General features: G+C 40.7%; 1 protein-coding gene across 1 annotated transcript in view; it reads left to right on the top strand.

The window, feature by feature from the left end:
• The window catches only part of HEPHL1 (hephaestin like 1), a 62,715-nt gene that overhangs the window by 17,274 nt on the left and 25,268 nt on the right, over positions 1-20,173 (top strand). The window contains exons 3-10 of the mRNA XM_070426892.1: positions 4,534-4,746; positions 5,434-5,613; positions 6,603-6,857; positions 11,135-11,303; positions 13,625-13,764; positions 13,910-14,041; positions 16,021-16,232; positions 19,084-19,234. Coding sequence (XP_070282993.1) covers positions 4,534-4,746; positions 5,434-5,613; positions 6,603-6,857; positions 11,135-11,303; positions 13,625-13,764; positions 13,910-14,041; positions 16,021-16,232; positions 19,084-19,234 — 1,452 coding nt within the window. The remainder of the gene's footprint in view (positions 1-4,533; positions 4,747-5,433; positions 5,614-6,602; positions 6,858-11,134; positions 11,304-13,624; positions 13,765-13,909; positions 14,042-16,020; positions 16,233-19,083; positions 19,235-20,173) is intronic.

Raw genomic sequence — 20,173 nt, 5'->3', positions numbered from 1 at the left:
ATATTCCATTGTATGAATATACCACTTTGGTGTTGATGATTATTTAGGTTGCTTTCAGTTTTGGTTTGATACCAACAATTCTACGATGAATATTCCAGTTCATATGTTTTTAAAAACATTTTCAGCTATGCTTCTAGGGTAAATTTTTAAAAGTGAAATTGCTGTTATATTCATACATTTCTAAAAAGTTGTACTCTAAACAATTGTATGCTTTACTCTTCTACCATTTTCTTATGAGCTAGCCTGTTTCTCTCACAACCCCACCATCCTCAACATTCTCAAATCTGATGGGTAAAAATTTATATAATTTCTAAAAGTTCACACATCCTAGACTACATACAACCACATGAATGTTTTTTAAAATACTCTGATATTGTTAATGTTACCATTGTTCAAAATCTTGGTCAAACTCTTTCTTGGGAGTGACTTTGTAATAAATTAATAAGCTACCCATCCCCAAATCACTTTTTATTTTATATTTATTGTTTATTTTAGATCCCAAATAATATTCCTCATCTTGAGTGGTATCACCAACGATTATTTGGGGACTCTAGCCCCACTTTTCAATAAAAGCTATCAATGACCCCAATAATAATAAGCAAAAAGAAAGCACATTAAATATATTGTAAATATTTTGCTATTTGTGTCAATTGTATCATAATTAAAGCAAACCAAGTGATCTCAGTTGAAGCGTCAAGACAAGTCTACTACCCACCCACCCTCCCCTAGCCCCTGACCTGAAGCCTTTTCATATATAAATTCAGAAGCTTCCAAGCCATATTTTTTATTCACAGGACTTTGGATAAAGATGCTGTACAGTCACGTCACCCATCCATTATTGTATTCAACAGATATGTATTGAGCACCCACTTACCAAGCACTGGGATAGATCTTGCATATACAATTTTGAGCAAAGACAAACCTAATTTTTTATGAAACTTACAGTCTAACATGAGAGACAGGCATTAGTCAAGCAATTACACACATTATATATATATACATACGTAATTAAAAACTTAGATAAGTGCTAATAAATAATAACCCATGTTTATTGAATGCTTCCTATATAATAGGCACTATGATAAATGTTTTATAGACATTGTGTCATGTAAACCTCAACTACTCTATGAGGTAAGGATTATAATGATCCTCTTACAGATAGGAAACCAAGACTCATAGAGGAGAAGGGAATTGCTCAGATCACAAGCTCACAAGTGATGGAGAAAGGATTTGATTCCAAGCAAGTCTAACGTCAGTAGCTGTGAGCTCACTGCTATCTCTACTGCCCTTCTCTCGGTGTGATGCATTTTAGAAAACCGACCTAGTCCAGGGAGTTCAGGATTGCTTGACCCAGACTACGCTGGGCCTTGCAATCTATTTCAACACATTTGATCTTCATCCCAACAGTGACGGGAAGCCATGGAATGATTTTAAGTAAAGAACAATATAATCAGATTTGAGATTTAAAAAGACACTCTTTCTATGGCTTGGAAAATGGATTAGAGAAGCAAGAGATGCTGTGAAATCAGCTAGGTCACTGCAGAAGTCCAGGTGAGAGATAATGTTGTTTGGACTAGGGCTGCGATAGTGGAAATGGACACGAATGGATACATTTTGAAGAAGCAAGGACAGGACCTTGTGGTGCTTTGGAAATGGCAAGGGAGGAAGAGGAAGATGAATAGAATGCTTCTTTGTTTTTAGCTTGTGGCGTTGAATACTGGTGGTGTCTTTCATGCAGAGAGGAGGCAGTGGCTGAGGACCAGGTTTGGGAGAGCTAATGTTTTGAGGGAAGGTTGCTTTTGAGATCTCTCTGAGATTTACAAGTGGAGATGCCCAGTAGACAGGCAGATATCCATGTAAGGTTCAGAGGCCAGGTCCAGGCTGGAGATAAAAGTGGGAGTGGTTGGCAAGTAGCTTATTGGAGTACTGTTGGGATGGGTGCTATCAAGCAAAGAGAGAGCTCTGGGCATGGAGACAGCTTTATAACTTGAGGGTTTCTGAGATTGAATGACAGATAGAGGAGAATGTGCTGGAAAAACTAGCCTGAAAAAAAGTTGCCAAAGAGGATAGCGTGATGTCACAGGAGCTAAGGGAGAATTTTTTACAAGGGAGGAAAATGACAATAATATCAAATACCACTGAGAGGTTAGGTAACAGGAATTTTTTAAAATGTCCTTTGGATTTAATTCATGGTGGGTAGCACTCTGGATTTTTCCTATTCCTTTATCAGGTTAGATCAATTATCAAGTTAGACAGCAGTAAACTACATTAGTTTAACTTGAAGTAAAAATGGTTTTGCCAAATATTTTTTAGTGTTATATTCTCATGTTATATTAAGAGATAATGTAAGAAATTATTTTTAAAAATAACATTTTTGTACCTTTGAAAACATTAAAGACATAATTTGTTATATTACTCAATAATTTGCATATAATTATTTTTTTGAAAATATTCTTTTAGAATTTATACCAACAAAAAGTTCCTCTCCCTTAAGGAACTGGTAAGTTTCTTTTTATTAGACAAAGAAAGAATATAACCTAATTATATCACCTAATATATATTAAACAGAGATATTTTAATATAACCTAGATATAACCAGGAAATTTAGAGCTACACTTAATAATGAAGAGATCTGACTAATTAAATCCATCTCCCAATACAGTACTTTTATATAGGTTTTGTTCTCAGACTTTATCTTTTTAGTATTATATTGTATATGGGTATAAGTTGAAAAGTAATTCATATTTTCAGATTAAAAGAAAGTATATAAAAGAAAGTTTTACATAAACATAATACATAAAAAGAAAGTATGTAGCCCTAACCGGTTTGGCTCAGCGGATAGAGTGTCTGCCTGCGGACTGAAGAGTCCTGAGTTCGATTCTGGTCAAGGGCATGTACCTTGGTTGCGGGCTCAATCTCCAGTAGGGTGCGTGCAGGAGGTAGCTGATCGATGTTTCTCTCTCATGGATGTTTCTGACTCTCTATCCCTTCCTTTCATCTCTGTAATATATTTTTAAAAAGAAAGAGTATTTAGCCCAGCTGGCGTGGCTCAGTGGTTGAATGTCCACCTATGAACCAGGAGGTCAAGGTTCAATTCCAGGTCAGGGCACATGCCCAGGTTGTGGGCTCGATCCCCAGTGGGGGGCATGCAGGAGGCAGCCAATTTGTGATTCTCTCTCATCATTGATGTTTCTATCTCTCTCTCTTCCTCTCCGAAATCAATAAAAATATTCTTTTAAAAATAAAGTGAATAAATATGTTAGAACAGTCCATACACTATATTCCCAATAATTTGGGGGGAGGTATCATAGTGTAGTGGGAAGTCAGACATAACTAGATTGAAATCTGGCCTAGCCACATGCTAATGTGTTACCTTGACTCGACCTAAAAGCAGGTATTAATACACAACATATGGGGTTGCTTTGAGGGTTGACAAAGTACCCACTATGCTTGGCACATAGTAGGCTCTTAGCTGGTATTCTTCTCCAAAAACCAAACTATGATTCATGGTATAATTTATTTAAAAGATAACATTAGATTTTTTAAATTATATCTTTTCTGCGGCTTGCCTTGGATACACTGGCTCTTGCTGCCTTAATTGAATTTGTATTCCTAACACCAACACATTTGCTGGCCTCTGGTCAATAGCCAATACAGGTTTGTTGAGTGAATAAATGCGAGAATGAGAATGAACTTGGAATGTTTTCACATCCATCTTCCTCTCAGCCCTCACCCTCCAGCCTTCTTCTTAGTACCATCCAAGTCCTCCCAGTCGTTCAAGGCCCCTCAAATCTCACCTCTGTTATGAAGCTTCTGATAATTATAATTTGCACAGGTTGATCTTCTGCCTTCCACCCAGGTGATTTTCAAACTATTTTTAGCGACAGACCTTCCTTAATGGAAAAACCTTGTGCAATCTTAATTTATAAAACAGAGAAAGGGAATGCCACACCCGTGTGCCCCACCCTTCTCTGAGGTAGAACCTCCACCTTGCATAGACTTCAAGTTACATAGAACACATCACCCTGCTTTATCCTTCAGTTGACCTATGTGTTCATAGTTCATGTTCTTGTCACCTCCGAGGAACTGTAAGGTCTCTGGAGGCAGGAAGAATGTCTTAACTCTCTTCCTATATTTTGTGAGACCTCATATAGGTGCTGAATCTGTTCTAAGTGCCCAAGAGGTGTTTGTTCTTTCTTTTGCTGCTTCTCCTTTTCTTCTTGAGTTGATGTTAAGTTGAGTGGATTGCGAGCTTCCTGATTGGTACAGGAGGCCTATCAGGAGGGTCCTTAGGAACATCTTGTAAGCATCCGGGTCTTGTGCAGGACAGTCATATACATGGTCATCTAGTTCTCACATCCCTCTGGGGCACACAGTAATATTCCAGCTGTACTATAGAAAGTTGAGGCATTGAGAATGTAAGTAATTTCCTTCCAGCTCACAGGAAATAAATTTTAATCGGTATGTGTTTGATTCCAAAGCTCTGGCCCTGTGGTCTCTGTGTTTAACTGTGTTTTCTCTTTTCTTGGAAAGGAGCCTTGTACCCAGATGGGACGTCTGGAAAGAACAAAAATGATGACATGGTTCCTCCTGGCAAAAACTACACCTATGTCTGGCCCGTGAGAGAAGAATATGCCCCTGCTCCAGCCGACGCCAACTGCCTGACCTGGGTGTACCATTCGCACATCGACGCCCCTAAGGACATCTGCTCTGGGCTCATTGGCCCACTGCTGGTGTGCAAGGAAGGTAAGAGGGTGCCCCCCACCCCCAACCAAGTAGGCTGTTCCCAGGTGTGATGAAAAGTGTGCATACATTTCAGGTCTTGTCTTGCCTACCTCCTTTGCTTCATGTGGAATGTGCCTCTTCTCCCAAACTTCCTATAAGATGGGAGAAATTCTTCTAACATAGAAGATCAGTCTGACACCATAGCAGGGGCAACAATTCAGACTTCTGAGGACCACCATGGCCTTCTGAAACATATATGCTTTATTATTTTTTTAAAGAAAAAATAAGGACATTCTCTATTAATAGCTGTTAACACCTCACTGACACCATGCACGGAAAATGAAAAAAAAATGTCGTCAAATGACCAGGAATGCTTTTGCTTCTTTATTTCACCCACATATTCACGCTGTTATTTCTTCCCTATTGGTTTGGTGTGTCTGTGTTCTGTCAATAAAGTTGACTTCCTTCCGGGAGGGGGCAGATTTCCAAGTCAGCAGTTGTGAAGATTTCTGTCCTGTGCCTTTTGTTTTCGGCAGTTCTGTCATTTTCATTAAAGCCCTTCGCTGCTTGTAAGTTGCAGGTTACTCTTGTACATATAGGTCTTTGACAGACCTCACACTTATGTGACACCATTGGCAGGAAGCAAAACTCATCTTGATTTAGTTCATTCTGAACCTTTTCCTCTTCTCTTTTCAATGTGTTTGACAGGTGTCCTGAACAAACATTCAGGGACAAGGACGGATGTGGACCAAGAGTTCATCATAATGTTTACCCTGGTGGATGAGAATCAGAGCTGGTACCTCGATGAAAATATCAAGCATTTCTGCACTGAGCCTGATTCAGTTGACAAAGAAGATGCTGTTTTCCAGAGGAGTAACAAAATGCATGGTAGTGTCTCCCATGTTACCAAACACATGCCGGCCGCCTCTGTGTATCCGGTGCTATGAGGGATGCCAAAGCACAGAAATGCCCAACCTAGTTTTCCAAGATTTGTAACTTAGTGATGAGAGTGTTAGAAAGTGATATGAAACATATTAACACATGACATACCAGAACCCGCAGCAATCTGAGAAGGAACAAGGCAATAGATATAAGCGACATTGCGTACGACAAAGCTATGGGACCACAAGGAGAAGGATTGATGTTATAAGCAGGGAAGCATCAGGAGGTGACCCCAGAAGATGGGTGGCTTTAGACCGCAGAAGAAAGGAGAACAAGTCATCATCCTATAAGAATCCTGGGATTTGCAACCTCTTGCTTTATCCAGGAACCATTTTCTAAGCAGCCGCTAAACGTCAAGAATGATGCTGTGCCCAGAGTTAAATACTCACTTGTGAAATCATGTTTTCCCAGACATTCTTTAACTCAGCGACATCGATTGAGCATTCACTGTGTGCCATAAGCCCCATCTAATCAGTACCTTTTCTTTCCATCTTGCTGCTTGCTTTTGTCACTTACGTTAGGTAGTTACTGTGGGCCAGGTTTTCTGTTCGGTCCTGATAGCTGTAAGATAAGTGAGACAGGGTTCTGGTTGCAGGGACAGAGTCAGTGGGGAAGGCAGATATGCAAATGAAGGATTGGGAAAGAGGTGGCTGACTGACCGGTCCTGGAAGTTTGAGAGGCTCTGTTTACTCCTGATCTCATTGGGCCCACACAGCAGCTCCAAGGCGGTTTTCTCCTGTGCCGACTACCATTTTTATTGAATGCTTTTCTCTCAAAAAGACCAATACCTTTCATTCCCTTCTGGGGCACAAAGTCATTACAGTCAGTGATCTGCGCTGACTTTCCAGCTGCGCTAGAGAATGAATTACCAGGGTCCGTGGTTCTGCTCGCCTCTGCTGGGGAGTCTATTCCTCTCCTATGCTTCTGTGTTTCAGCCCTCAATGGATACCTCTTTGGGAACTTCCCCGAGCCTGAGATGTGCATTGGTGAATCAGTGTCCTGGCACCTATTTGGGATGGGGAATGAGATAGACATCCATTCCATCTATTTCTATGGTAACACCTTCATCAGCCGAGGGCATCGGACTGACGTGGTCAACCTGTTCCCAGCCACCTTCCTGACAACAGAAATGATAGCTGAGAATCCTGGGAAGTGGATGATAACCTGCCAAGTCAGTGATCACCTACAAGGTAAAAAGACAAAGGCCAGTGTAAGAAGCTTAGAATAGAACAAAGAAATCACATGGTCAATAGCGCTCATTCAGTGCCTGCTGTTATGTGTTATATTTAATTGAATATTAAATACATAGGAAAATGTACAATGCTTATGTGACAGCCAGTCAACAGATATTTACCGATCCGCTTCCTATAAACCACGTGAGAGGTGATTGAAAGATATAAGGCCCTCAATCTATAGTCTATAGTCACTTGCAAAATGACTAATATTTGAGGCAGAATGATAAATGCTATTTGGGTGCCATAGTCACTTCTCTACAGTGATCAGAGAGGCTTCCTAAGGAGTTGGCTCCTCCTCTGAGCGTGGAAATATGGGTAGGACTGAATAGATGAAGAAGGAAAGAAAGACTTTCCAGGTAGAGGAATCAGCATGGACTGGGAAAAACATGTTCTCTATGAGCAGCTGTAATTAGAATAGCACATTTTTAGCACTGTCAAGGAATTTGTAGATAATCTGGATCAATCCCCCATCCTAGTCTTCAATTTCCTTTGGAGCATCTCTTTTTAAGTAATTGTAGCAGCCCATTTCATTTCTGGGCTGCTCTGTTAGAACGTTCTTTCTTATATGCAAAATCCGATGAAAGGTGTGCAGTAAACATTTGTTGGCTTAAATGCCTGCTGAATGACTTGGTCCTGGTTCTTTGGGACCACATAGAATAGGTCTTTACTTAGCTGGACCCATGCTTGAGGAGTGATGAGAGAGAAGCCTAGAGAGGCGGTTTGGTCCCAGTGGGAGCAGTTTTGAATGGCAGGGGTAAGGAGGTGGGACTGTGTCTGGAAGGCAATAGTGAGTCCTAGATCTGTAGGCACACTAGTGACATAATCAGTGATTTAGGAAGAAAACTATGATACCTGCGTGCAGAACAGTTTCAATGATGGGGATTCTGGCCACTAGATGCTAGTTAAGAAGCGTTGGCAACATTAGGGTTACACATATAAAAGGCCTGGCCTCACATGGTGAAAACAAGGTTAGAAAAAGAGATAGACACAGAAAAAATAATGTGTGGTTAATTTGGATACTGACTAACCACACACAGTCACTGACAGTACAGGGATGCAACCTTCAGAGCTGCTTTGATAAGACATTCTTGTTCCCATCAACTTTAAGCAGCTAATCTGAGCACTAGGTCAGCTGGGTTATTCCAATTAAATTAAATTCTACAAATGTTGGGTTGATCAGTTAATAGATATCAGACACTGTTCAGGGAAGACAAAGATGAACAAGATAAGTTTCTGATTCTGCTCCCCTCTCCCCAGCTTTATTTTTTATTTTTTTAAAATATGTTTTTATTGATTTTAGAGAGAAGAAAGGAGAGGGAGAGAGAGAGAAACATCAATCAGTTGCCTCCTGCACACCTCCCCACTGGGGATGGAGTCCACAACCCAGGCATGTGCCCCAACTTAGAATCAAACTGGCAACCTCCTGGTACACAGGACGATGCTCAACCAACTGAGCCACACTAACTGCACCTCCTCCCCCGGCCCCCCCCCCCCCCCCCCCCGTCCAGCTTTATTGATGTACTAGAGGGGCCCAGTGCACTCATTTGTGCATGGGTGGGTTCTCTCTGGGTGGCCTGCAGGGATTGGGCTGAAACCCGCAGTCCAACGCCACCTGCAGCTTCTATCTGCTGCTCCCACTCATCCCGGCCCCACTGTGCCTGCTGTGGGCTCACGCTCAATCAGTCCAGATAGGGAAAGGCTCACGCTGCTGGGCTCGCCAGCCATGAGCCCTGCGTTTAGTGACCTCCCAAGGGGAGTGGCCTGCAGGATTGGGCTGAAACGGGCTCTCCGACATCTCCTGAGGGGTCCCAGATTGCAAGAAGGTGCAGGTCAGGCTGAGGGACCCCACAGATGCACAATCAGGCCAGGAAGGGACCATAGGAGGGCTCCAGGGCATGCCCGGGACATCTCTCTCAGTCCCAATTGGCCGGACCCCAGCAGCAAGCTAACCTATGGGTCAGAGCATCTGCCCCTGGTGGTCAGTGCATGTCATAGCAACTGGTCGACCAGTTGACTATCTGCCCCCTAGTGGTCAGTGCATGTCATAGCAAGTAGTTGAGCAGCCTTAGCACATCATTAGCATATTATGCTTTGATTGGTTGTTCTGCCATTTGGTCTATTTGCATATTACCCTTTTATTATATTGGATGATCAACAAATAGGAATTGTATATGTTTAAGATATACAACTGGATATTTTGATACATGTACACATTGTGAACTGATCGCCACACTCAAGCTAATTAACATAGCCATCACCTCACATAGTTACCTTTTGTGTGTGTGCTGAGAACAGTTAAGATACCAAGGCAGTGGTTCTCAACCTTCCTAATGCCGAGACCCTTTAATACAGTTCCTCATGTTGTGGTGACCCCCAATTTCATTGTTACAAATTGAACATAATGAAAGCATAGTGATTAATCACAAAAAGAATATGTAATTATATATGTGTTTTCCGATGGTCTTAGGTGACCCCTGTGAAAGGGTCGTTCGACCTCCAAAGGGGTTGCAACCCACAGGTTGAGAACCGCTGAGTACAAAGTTTCTATGATGCAAGATGAATTGAGTTCTAATAACAGCATAGCCTCTAAGGTCAATAATACTGTAGTGTGCTTGAAATTTCCTAAGAGGGTAGATCTTAAGTGTTCTCAACACAAGATCCCTACTCTTAAAGGGTCTCATGCTATTAAATCTAAGAAGAAACTAGTTTTCAAGAAACTAGCATTAGCAGCCAATCTTAGTAAGATTGCTAAGCTTGGCTAGCAGTTGTGGACATAAACTGGTGTTTATACATTACTAAAATACTATATGTTGTAAATTGCCCATACCTTCAGAAAAAATTATTGTGAAAAATTGGAAAATACATACAATTCCATTTTTAAAATCAGTAATCCCATCTAAAGATAATGGCATCACATTTTGATGCATATCCTCCATCACTATTTTCTAGGCCTTTCTACTAAATGCATATATTATTTATAAAATAAGATAAAATACTGCCTACTGCCCGATAGCTTACTTTTTCCACTTATTAGTATATCAGAAATATATTTACATGTCAGTGAATATAGAGTCACTTCCCTTCCAATGCTCTTTATACAGAGATTACAATTTATTTAACCAATACTCTATTGCTTAACATTTATATTTCCCCCCATTTCCTGCTTTTATAAACCATACTGGTAAACATCAATTTACAGAGAAGTTTATACTTTTGTCTGACATTTCCTTAGCAAAACTCTTGGATTTGGAATTCCTGGGTCAAAGAGTTTGATTTTTTTTTTTAAGCTAGGGACATAGATCACTATATTCCCTTTTAAAAATTGTTACTATTTACTCATAGTGTGTGAGTATTCCCTTTTCCATATTCAAATGTCAACAATGGAAATTATTTTTTATAGTTTTTACCAATCTGATAAAAGAACAACAGTGTCATTGATTACTATTAAGATTAAACTTTTTATTCCATTTGTTTGTGAGCCAATAGTATTTCTTTTGTAAATAACCTAGTTATGTTCCTAGAACATTTTCCATTGGGAGATTTACTATTTTTTTCTTATTGATCAATATTATTTACATATTAATTGTTTGTCATATGTGTAAAAATATAGCCCTGCTGACCTTTTATCTGTTACTTTTTAAAAATTTTAAGTGTAATTGGTATATAATATTATTTTAGTTATATTAGTTTCAGGTGTACAATGTAGTGATTCAACATTTTTATACCTTACAATGTGATCACTCCACTAATTCTAGTATTTGGTCTGTCATTGTGCAAATTTATCACAATATTATTGACTGTATTATTCTCCTTAATCTTTTCATCCATCCCCCAACCCTCTCCCCTCTGGTAACCATCCCTTGGTCTCAGTTTCTATGAGTCTGTTTTTATTTTGCTTGTTTGTTTTATTTTGTTTTTTTAGATTCCACATGTAAGCAAAACTATATGGTATTTTCTTTCTCTGTCTGTCATTTCATTTAGCATAATATCCTTTAGGTCCATGGAAATACCAAGAAAATAGCATATGGTTTCATTTATAATGGAATATCACACAGCGATAAAAAAGAACAATGTCTTGTATTTATCCTTTATTTTTAACTTTGTTTATGGTCCTGTTTTCTGTACAAAAGTTTTAAATGTTCGTTCATGAAGTCAAATTGATTAGTTTTTTCCTGTATGATTTCTTTTGTGAGCAGTTATACCTTGGCTGACGGTTTTCCTCTGTTCTGCAGCTGGTATGCTGGGGCAATACAATGTTGGTAACTGCAAAAACAGTATTTCTCATCCCAAGATGAAGGGTGGACAGAGGCGCTACTTTATAGCAGCTGAAAAAATTCTTTGGGATTATGGTCCTCAAGGTTATAACAAATTCAGTGGTCTTCCCCTAAATGCCTCTGGCAGGTAAGCTTTTTTGATGGTGTTTCTGAGCCTCTCTTTAAAGCGGCTTCTGTTGGCCTTTTCCCTGAGATCTCATTCATATTCCCAGCACTGCTCTTATGAGCACATCTTATGAGATGACATAATGATACCACTTAAGGAGGTCTGAGCCCTGGATATACTGCTGAGAATTGGCAGACTATTTATTGCTTCACAATTTTCTGGCTAAATCAAAACACCAGATTCATTCATTCAGTCATCAGACATTTCTTGAGCACCTACTATGTGCAAATTGCAGTGCTAAGTGCCATGAGCAATACTAAGCTGACAGAGAACGGAACAAAGCCTCTTTGTACATATGGAGTAGCCCGTTTTGAAAAGGGAATAAGATAGGACTCTTTCAATGGAGATGAACTGGCAAGGAAGGTTACCCTTTTTGGTTCGAGGACAGCCTGATGTAAGCCTCCCTATAGAGTAAAATGCCATTTTCCTTCCAAATCTAGTACTAATATCACCTCTGTAGTGAGGCCTGCACTGACTCCTGAGTCATAATTATAATTTTTCTCTCTTGGCTCCCATAGATCATAGTATTTCCAAAATGGAATCTAATGGTTTACTAAGTGGTTATGGATTCCTATTACTTCTTATTGTAGAATCACATGCAATGATGTTTGTGAAAGCATTTAAAAATGTACATTGCAATACCAAAAAGTACTGCTATTACCCTATAATCCTTTTTATGTTTGGGGAAATGTTTTTTTAAAATGCTCTTTGTGATCAATAAGATACCCTTTGTTTTTTTCACTATAGATTTCATTCATTCATTCATTGTTCCACCAAACTGCTGCTACACTTGATCCTTGTTTAAAGAATGTGTGAACCATATATGAAAAATTGTGATATCAACATTCTCTACTGACCAGTATTTCTCCATAAACAGAATAATGAGAATTAGTGTTGAAAATTATGTCTTAGAAGCCTTACAGAATATGAAGCGCCTTTTAAAATCTGAAGTTAGATTAAGCTGCATTCAATCGATATTTAATGTAATAAATGAAAGCACAACATACACTGAGTGACATGAGGAATGCAAGAAGATCTCAGACCATGTCCCCACCCTAAGGTGGAGGAAGAATCTGTATGCGCAGAAGAGAGGTAACCGCCAGTTACAAACAGGAGTGAGTTGTTCAGTCAGTTCTCTGGGCATTCAGAGAGAACTAAGAGACAGGAACCCTACACAGAAGAGGCGGGACCTAAGCAGGGCCATGAAGAAGGATAGAATTTGTGACACAACAGTGAAATTTTAGCTATAGGGGTTCATGCAGCACCTTCCATGCAGGAGAGAGTGATTAGATCAGAATGACTGCAGAGGGGAATATGCATAGGTGAGTAGGCATTTACACAGAGAGAATTGGGGCAAAATAAGCTGGATATCAATTGCAGAGGTCCTTGAACCCTCATATGATTGGCAATTGAAAGCAAATGACAATTTTGAAACTGGTATTTGACAATGCAAATGGCCATTTTGGAGATTAGTGTTGCAGCAGTGTGTATGCTGAGAAAAAACTGAGTGAGCCCGTGTGAAACAGAGGATGGAAAGTTAGAGGTTCATGTAATGGTCCAAACACAAGGTGACGAGGGCATGAACTGGGTCACGGCAATAGGAAGAAAGGAAAGAAAAAGATGCAAAAAAAGGTGCTGAAAAGGAAGGGTGCACTAAAAGGTTACAAATAAACAAAATAAAGGGGGTAATAAACAGCCTGTGTGAGTGCAAGAGTAATGGTACCACAGACAGAAAAAAGATAATATAGAGTTAGTACTAGTCAGAATGTATAGCATTATATTTCACAACTTTGAAGCAGTATTTCATGTATGTAGCTTAACTCTCCATTAATTAAACAACTTGATTAACTAGACACTCCATTCCTTAATCAGGCCAGATACCAAAGAGCTTACGATATGCAGAGATATTCATATTGACATCAGCAAGAGAGAGAGGGTTGCTTATTCTGCAAAGAAACCAGTTAGCTCTTTGTTACTTTGTAGGACACCATTCTGGGACTCCAGTACTGGTAAGTAAGGAGTTACCTGTGCCTTCTTCAGTTGCTGGACCTTTGGGAAGAAAGTGCAGTGGCTAAGAGAGAAATGAGCTTGCGTATCATCCAGCTTCTGTTGACTTTTAAGGCTGGTTGACTATTCCTGGGAACTCTGTCGAAGCCTGTTTTGTTGTTTCTTGAGAGATGGGTGGGTGAATGGGCTAACGATCATAAAACCAAGCTCCATAATGAAGGCAGTTGGTGGATATCAGAGATGTGTTCTCAGTCAGGTTCCTACTCTTTCCACAGTGACTCTGAGCTCTACTTCACACAAGGGGACAACAGAATAGGAGGAAAATATTGGAAGGCTCAATATATAGAGTATGTCGATGCAACTTTCACTCGAAGAAAGAGACTCTCTGAGGCAGAAGCCCATCTTGGAATTCTTGGTAGAGTAAAACCATCCGGCCTGTTTTGAATGGGGGAGGGGAGATGTTTTAGCAGGCATGTACATCTACTTGGAATGACTCTTCTTCTCTTACCTATATTCACGTCTCTCTATTTTCATCCTCTTCTTTTCTTGATATTTTTCAGGCCCAGTCATCAGGGCAGAGGTGGGCGATACCCTGTTAGTGACCTTTGCCAACAAAGCTGACAAAGTCTACAGTATTTTGCCCCATGGCGTGGTCTATGACAAGGCCTCTGATGCAGCCCCAAACATAGATGGTAAGTCTCAGTCTAATCTTAGGGAGGAAACAGGATGAGTATGCAAAGGACTTAGAACTGGAAAGAACAGGTTCAAATCCTGGTCCCTTCACTTACCAGCTCAGTGAGCTTGGGCAATTATTTCTACTTTCTAAACCTTATTCTTCTCACCTATCAAATGCAGATAATGGCACTCAACTCACAGGGCTTTGGGAAGCAATGCAGAGAATTCAGGATGGAGTCTGGCCCACAGTAGGTTCTTAGGAAATGTTAATTCCTTTTTTTTCCTTAGTAATGTAATAAATCTCAAAGCAAGCCACTTTCACACTCACCCCCACTTCTTCAAGGTGAATAACTTTTCTGCTGCAGGTTACATGGAATTCTGTGGGTGAAGGATGAGGGGGAGATGTTTTGTTTGCATCAGAATCTTACACATGGTTTTTGCTCCAAATCTACCAACAAAATATTTATTTGTTTGTTTGTTTATTTTATTTTACTTTTTTGTTAATCCTCACCCGAGGATATTTTTCCATTGATTTTTTAGAGAGTGGAAGGAAGGGGGAGAGGTAGAGAGAGAGAGAGAGACAGACGTGAGAGAGACACATCGATTGGTTGCCTTCTGCATGCCCCAACCAGGGCCTGGGATCAAGCCTGTAACCAATGTACCTGCCCTTGATTGGAATTGAACCTGGGACCCTTCAGTCAGTGGGCCAACGCTCTATCCATGGAGCCAAACCAGCTAGGGCCGAAATATTTATTTAAAACCGTATTATGTGCTTATCATCATCGACGGCTTCTCCCCATCACAGAGTAGGCAACACAGACTCGCTGTATGTAAGGAAGGCAGCTTGTGCCCAGCAGCTGCAGGAAGTGTCCTTCCCTTCATGACACTGCTCCTGGGAAACTCCAGGTCTCCTCCCAAGCCTCCTCCATCACTGCAGCTGACATCATGGCTGCCTGGGCTACCTCTTCATGTCCCAGTGTGAGGCCAGGCCTATCCAGAGCTGGCTTTGTGGTGATGATGAGGAGGATAGAGGATGAAGGAATGGAGAAAGAATTCCTCTTCCCTAGGCCTATCCTCGCCCTCCCTGCTGCAGTAGCTCCTGTACCTCCACTTTCTTCCTTGGTTAAATGCTCACAATGATTTTTTTTTATGTGTCCAGAAAAAAAATGTGACAATCCAAATGTCTATGTTTTCTATTGTTTAACTCAGCAAACTTATAGGGCACCTTTTTGCAAAGTCCTGGACAAGATGCAGAGTGGCTCCGTCTAGCAGGAGAGATTCAATGTCTTCATTGCCATGTAACATGAGGATTAAGTGCACTGTCTTTAGAATTGAATGACCCTGGGTTTGGATCCCGGATCAGCCTTGCAGCCTTGAACTTTTCTTGTAGTTACTTGGGTTATTTCCTAGTTCAACCTTCAAGGTTTTAAACTCTTTAAAGATAGGCCTTTGGCTTAACTTTTTGGGATATACTTTGCTGGGCCAAAGGTAATATACAGTGAGGCCTTGACTTACGAGTTTAATTCGTTAAGGAGCTCATTAAGGAGCTCGTTAACTCAAATTACTCTATCAACTCAATGCAAAAAATCGGAGACAGACAGCTGGTATCTCAAAAAACTCCTTAGTCAGGACACTCGTAAGTCAAGGCCCCACTGTATTCCACATAGAAGGCACTCAGTAATACTTTATGGCTACATTTAATTGCTAAATGGGCAACTACCACATTTTAAATATATGCTAAACCTGGTATTTGAGTAAGAATAGCATCTATGAAAATAATAAATGTAATCTAGAAGATAATCCATTGATAGAAGCTTCTGTCTCATGAAACAGAAGACTGTGGCAGCAGCTTCCCTTGGTAGATATGTAAGCAAAATCAACTGTCCTTCTGCAAAACATATCAGAGAGAGACACCCTGGGCTGGGAGACCCAATCTGACAAGTTTAATAATGTTCCTGGTTGTTGCTTCGAGTAATTGTTCCATTTGTCTCCTCAGGATTTGTGAAACCAGGGGCACATGTTAAGCCGGGTGAAACCTTCACGTACAGATGGACAGTGCCTGAAAGCGTAAGCCCCACAGCTGCTGACCCCCCCTGTCTGACCTACCTTTACTTCTCAGCAGTCGAGCCAATCAAGGACACCAGTGCTGGCCTTGTAGGGCCGTTGCTAGTCTGTAAAAAAGGTGCTCTCAATGCTGATGGGACACAGGTAAGTCAACAAATGTTACCCAGTTCTTCTCAGGGTTGTATGTAAGAAAAAGCAGTAATACAGTTAGAGATCAGATCATAATAAAGAGTCGGTTACAAAAAGCAATTTCCCCCTCTTCCTCTTGAAATTGACTTCTACACAATGGGAATTTTATATTATTTTTTTGGTAAATTTACATCTGACTTTCCTGAGTTACAGATGCCCACCCAGAAACCCAGGATTTCTGCTTGTTGGCTGGGGTTTGGTGGGTCTCTCCCTATGCATTGCTTTGATCCTAGAATCTTCTGAGATCGACATGGAGTGCAAATTGGGATCCTTTCTTCTTGGACAAGGTTACTCAAACCTGGCCACCCATTGGAATCACCTGGGAGCTTTGAAACATCTTTTTTTCACGTGTTCCAGACCAATCCATCGGAATCTCCAGGTGATTCCAATGAGCAGCCAGGGCTGAGGGAGAACCACTGTTAACTCCTCACTACGAACTGGAAGTTAATCACTGTGGCTGAAAGGACAAGAAACATGTACATAACTTCTGGCAAGTCCCACCTTAGAGGCTTGGATGGTTGCACTGGTTAGTGCGGCAAAACATAGCATCCCAAGCCGTGTCTGCATGCTATTAAATACACTGATGAAAAGAGGAAAGTCCAGTCATTTAACCATTTGAAATGACTTCACCAATCAGAAATAGCAAGATTATTTATTTGAATGGTATATTTTATAGTGCTTGCATTGTATGGACCCACTTCTGGGCTCAAAGGAACTGCTAGGTAGAGGACATAAAGTGTGTTGGTCCGCCTCACATTCTCACTTCCCTGTGCAAAGGACCAATCCTGGAAATGTCTATTGGAATTCAGTGTGTCCCTGGCCCTCTAAGTGACCCTCAATAATGCTGTGCAATAAGACTGAATATTTATAGCGAACCCCAACAATCAGATAAGGCGAAGCAGAATGACTGTCCTTATTTTAAAGCTGAAGGAACTGAGGCTCAAGATGTTGCATGATATCCCAGGAAACACACCTAGTAAAGTAGTGATAGTCAGCAGAATATGGAACTTTGAGCATCCAACTTTGATCGTTTATCAATACACTACCCTGCTTTCTATTAGCTAAACACCTGAACCAAAAGCATAGTGTCAGAAACCTTTTGTTAGGTACTTCTGATTTTGTCCCCATTGTATCCATTCAGTGGTAACTTTGAGATTTGCTAGAAGCGTCTTATATTCTCTGGGAGTTGTTACCTAAGCCAAATACCATTGATGGTCAGTCCAGTTACATAAAATCATGAAAAAAAATAATGGCATTAGAACCTAGGCCTGCCTGCTTCCATACCCATAATCTTTAAAAATATACTTGTCACCCTTTTGCTCCCCTCAAATTTTTATATTTTATTTTGAAAAATTTCAGGCCTACATTGTTTATTTCTATAGCCCATTATCTTAAACTCCTGCCTGCTGAAACACCAGGCGATGAAAGCAGTTAAGTGAACAGGTACAGTACGAGCGTAAAGCAAGCAGTAGCCACATCTTCCATAGGGTGTTAGGATAGCATCACAGAGATGGGACAGCTAAGCTGGCCCTTGAGGCTGCATTAGGGTGGCAGACCATCAAAGTTAAGGGGTACATGTATGAAGGACAGAGACCTCCAGAACACAGCAAGTTCAGAATCATGCAAGAAGCTAGGGCTCTCTTTGGTCAAAGTGCCAGGAGGGAAGGGCCAAGAGATGAGGCAGTACAGGCAGGCAGGGACCAGGTCACCGTGAGTTTAGGTTGTATCGTCCAGTTTAAGAGGGAAAGAGATGTGACCAGATGACATTGCTGAGGAGCTCTCTGGAGCAGGCAGTAGGATGAAGGGTGGACTAGACAGGAGCATGTTAGGTAAAGGAGACATTGAGGGACAGAAAAATACAGTCCCCCTCTCTGTTTCAGCTTTAAAGAAAAGCATATTCCATCAATTCAAGATGCTGTGTGGTCAGATATGCTCAAATAAAAGGATTAGGAATATACACAGTGGGAAGTAATCCATAGTCCCTTCGAAATCAAGTTAACATAATATATCGAAGTCTCATGGGTTAATTCAATTCATTATTTCACTCACAAACATGTATTGGGTGCCTGCTTTTCCAGACTTTTTTTTTTCTTTTTTTTGAGCTGGGGATACAGAGAGGAACCTAGAATGTTCCTACAAGGCCTACATTGCAGTGAGAAAAAAATAAGGTTATAAACAAAATATAATTTAAGGTTAGAGATATGTGCTATGAAGAGCAAAGTAAGGGAAAGAGAGTAAGTTTGAAGGCAGGGTAGAAGGTGAGTGACTGTTTTAAACAGGTACCAGGGAAGGGCACCCTGAGGAGGTGACATTTGTGCAGAGAACTGGGTGGAGTAAGGGAGTGACCCAAGCAAAACCTGGGAGAACTTTCTAGGCAGTGAGAACAGCACATGAAAAGGCCCTGAGGTGGGAATGAGAGAGGTTGGTGTAGCGTGGCTGCAGTAAGCAGGGGGTGAGTATGAGGGCATGAAACCAGGGAGAGAGAGAGAGAGAGAGAGAGAGAGAGAGGCTGAGGCCATGGTCAGGAGAGTAAGACAGTGATGACCAGCTGACAACAGCAGTACTACAGGTAGAAAGCCTTATTTCCCAACTGGGGAAGGAGAAGGATATAATGAGAAAGATGAATTTTGGGGGAGTGTAATAAATTTATCAGAATCATCCTCAGAATCCTGATTTACAAAATTACCCCGTACATCTATGGCTGATGCTGATTCTTGTTTACTTCATGTTAACTTTGAACGTGAGACTGAGCTAAGAATTTCTCCAAGCTGTACTTTTCACGTATTCATTTCTTTCTTCTCTGTAGAAAGGAATAGACAAGGAATTTTACCTACTGTTCACAGTCTTTGATGAGAATCTGAGTAGGTATCTTGATGAAAACATTCAGAAGTTTACCCTGCGTCCCTTCAGTGTTGACAAAGAGGACAAAGAGTTTGTGAAGTCCAATCGGATGCATGGTATGAAAAATGACTTTTCCCCTGTAAAGAAAAGGCGTCGTTGCATTTGGAGTGAAAACATTTTAACTATCATAGTTTTTGGTGTCTTGGGTATTGTTCTTGGACAAGTAAATTAATTCACGGCTTCAGCCTCACAAGGTATAGTGAACCCTCACTATCTCCCAGAGAGGTTGTGACCTTAAGTAACACTTCTAAAACACTTTGTCAGCCTTAGATGGAGCAACACAAAATTAGAACTTGCAAAGGTCACAGTGCATCTTAATTGTATAAAATCACTGACAAAATGCCCTCCCTTGGCTTCCTGATAACAGCATTAAGTCTGATAACCCCAGTGATAACTGGAGGTAATCACTATACAGCAAAGGAGCTCTTATCACGTTGTATGTGTGTCTGTCTAAAGGGTTAATTTGTAAAATTCTAGCCATTCCTATTCCAGATCTTCATGCAGGAGGAATTACTTAATTCACCTTCCCTGCTAGAGTCCAAACTCAAGTGCCTGCAAGAGTATGTAGCCAAAAAAAAAAAAAAAAAAAAAAAAAGTGCCTAAAACAAACATGGTAAAATAGATAAAGGTGCTAAACTGCTTGTCTTAGGACCCAGGATAACATCTATTTATTGCCTTTAAAACATTATGAGAAAATAACAAAGCAGCCCTTAATCTCCCTCCCCCACAAGGAAGTCCAAGGTTCCAAGTGACTCACCACAACCAGCTCACAGACTCCTAAGGTACCGGGTGCTCCATTCCAACAGAGTTCCCTCTTGGGCCAATAGAAAGCATGGAGAAACGCATTTTCATTATCATCTTCTACTAAAAGCTTTGTTATAACTCAATACAAAGTTTGTTTGCAGTCTGCCTAGTAGCCAATAAAAAAACTAAAACTAGAAATGAGGAAACATAGCAATTCCTTAGTGGAGAAGGTAAGCTGCAAATGAAATTTA

Source organism: Myotis yumanensis, unplaced genomic scaffold (genome assembly GCF_028538775.1).
Source record: "Myotis yumanensis isolate MYYU_CA2020_CCGP unplaced genomic scaffold, mMyoYum1.0.hap1 SCAF_10, whole genome shotgun sequence".
NCBI lineage: Eukaryota > Metazoa > Chordata > Mammalia > Chiroptera > Vespertilionidae > Myotis > Myotis yumanensis.
The sequence above is the reverse complement of the archived record's forward strand: the minus strand, read 5'-3'. Positions and strand labels throughout refer to the sequence as shown.